The 2,096-nt window shown below is 68.8% G+C and overlaps 1 protein-coding gene across 1 annotated transcript in view; it reads left to right on the top strand.

Moving 5' to 3' along the window:
• The window catches only part of LOC123758575 (collagen alpha-2(I) chain-like), a 2,640-nt gene extending 759 nt beyond the window's left edge, over nucleotides 1-1,881 (top strand). The window contains exon 1 of the mRNA XM_045743018.2: nucleotides 1-1,881. This exon is cut by the window's left edge and continues 759 nt beyond it. Within this exon, the coding sequence (XP_045598974.2) occupies nucleotides 1-1,881 (1,881 nt within the window).
• The last annotated feature ends 215 nt before the right edge of the window (nucleotides 1,882-2,096 follow it).

The following is a 2,096-nucleotide window of genomic DNA, read 5'->3' as shown; positions in this document are numbered from 1 at the left end:
GTGCCTCACAGCGGCCTGGTGCCTCCCAGCGACCTGGTGCCTCCCAGCGGCCTGGTGCCTCCCAGCGACCTAGTGCCTCCCAGCGGCCTGGTTCCTCCCAGCGGCCTGGTGCCTCCCAGCGACCTGGTGCCTCCCAGCGGCCTGGTGCCTCCCAGCGACCTAGTGCCTCCCAGCGGCCTGGTGCCTCCCAGCGACCTGGTGCCTCCCAACGGCCTGGTGCCTCCCAGCAGCCTGGTGCCTCCCAGCGGCCTGGTGCCTCCCAGCTGTGTAGTGCCTCCCAGCTGTGTAGTGCCTCCCAGCGGCCTGGTGCCTCCCAGCGGCCTGGTGCCTCCCAGCGCCCTAGTGCCTCCCAGCGGCCTGGTGCCTCCCAGCGGCCTGGTGCCTCCCAGCGGCCTGGTCCCTCCCAGCGGCCTGGTGCCTCCCAGCGGCCTGGTGCCTCCCAGCGGCCTAGAGCCTCCCAGCGGCCTGGTGCCTCCCAGCGGCCTGGTGCCTCCCAGCGGCCTGGTGCCTCCCAGCTGTGTAGTGCCTCCCAGCTGTGTAGTGCCTCCCAGCGGCCTAGTGCCTCCCAGCTTTGTAGTGCCTCCCAGCGGCCTGGTGCCTCCCAGCGGCCTGGTGCCTCCCAGCTGTGTAGTGCCTCCCAGCGGCCTGGTGCCTCCCAGCGACCTAGTGCCTCCCAGCGGCCTGGTGCCTCCCAGCGGCCTGGTGCCTCCCAGCGGCCTGGTGCCTCACAGCTGTGTAGTGCCTCCCAGCGGCCTGGTGCCTCCCAGCGGCCTGGTGCCTCCCAGTGACCTGGTGCCTCCCAGCGGCCTGGTGCCTCCCAGCGGCCTGGTGCCTCCCAGCGGCCTGGTGCCTCCCAGCGGCCTGGTGCCTCCCAGCGGCCTGGTGCCTCCCAGCGGCCTGGTGCCTCCCAGCGGACTAGTGCCTCCCAGCGGCCTGGTGCCTCCCTGCGGCCTGGTGCCTCCCAGCGGCCTGGTGCCTCCCAGCTGTGTAGTGCCTCCCAGCGGCCTGGTGCCTCCCAGCGGCCTGGTGCTTCCCAGCTGTGTAGTGCCTCCCAGCGGCCTGGTGCCTCCCAGCGGCCTAGTGCCTCCCAGCGGCCTGGTGCCTCCCAGCGGCCTGGTGCCTCCCAGCGGCCTGGTGCCTCCCAGCGGCCTAGTGCCTCCCAGCGACCTAGTGCCTCCCAGCGGCCTAGTGCCTCCCAGCGGCCTAGTGCCTCCCAGCGACCTAGTGCCTCCCAGCGACCTAGTGCCTCCCAGCGGCCTAGTGCCTCCCAGCGGCCTAGTGCCTCCCAGCGACCTAGTGCCTCCCAGCGACCTAGTGCCTCCCAGCGGCCTAGTGCCTCCCAGCGGCCTAGTGCCTCCCAGCGACCTAGTGCCTCCCAGCGACCTAGTGCCTCCCAGCGGCCTAGTGCCTTCCAGCGGCCTGGTGCCTCCCAGCGGCCTAGTGCCTCCCAGCGGCTTGGTGCCTCCCAGCGGCCTGGTGCCTCACAGCGGCCTGGTGCCTCCCAGCGGCCTGGTGCCTCCCAGCGGCCTGGTGCTTCACAGCGGCCTGGTGCCTCCCAGCGGCCTAGTGCCTCCCAGCTGTGTAGTGCCTCCCAGCGGCCTAGTGCCTCCCAGCGGCCTGGTGCCTCCCAGCGGCCTGGTGCCTCCCAGCGGCCTGGTGCCTCACAGCGGCCTGGTGCCTCCCAGCGGCCTTGTGCCTCCCAGCGGCCTGGTGCCTCACAGCGGCCTGGTGCCTCCCAGCGGCCTGGTGCCTCCCAGCGGCCCGGTGCCTCCCAGCGGCCTGGTGCCTCCCAGCGGCCTGGTGCCTCCCAGCGGCCCGGTGCCTCCCAGCGGCCTGGTGCCTCCCAGCGGCCTGGTGCCTCCCAGCGGGGTAGCTAAATAACTAAAACTTTAAATTAGTAACTAAAACAGTTTTTGTCAGTATTAGTGAATCCGTCAATCAATACCAGCGCCGGCTGTTTAAAGATGTCTATTATTACTATTATGTCATATTCAGAAACGACCATACACTTCTCCATGATCTTAATTACAATGCTTTATTAGTGGAAACACGATATATATATACATGTCGTACCTAGTAGCCAGAACTCACTTCTC

Source organism: Procambarus clarkii, chromosome 31 (genome assembly GCF_040958095.1).
Source record: "Procambarus clarkii isolate CNS0578487 chromosome 31, FALCON_Pclarkii_2.0, whole genome shotgun sequence".
In the NCBI taxonomy this organism is placed as follows: Eukaryota; Metazoa; Arthropoda; class Malacostraca; order Decapoda; family Cambaridae; genus Procambarus; species Procambarus clarkii.
This window is presented reverse-complemented; position numbering and strand designations above follow the sequence as displayed.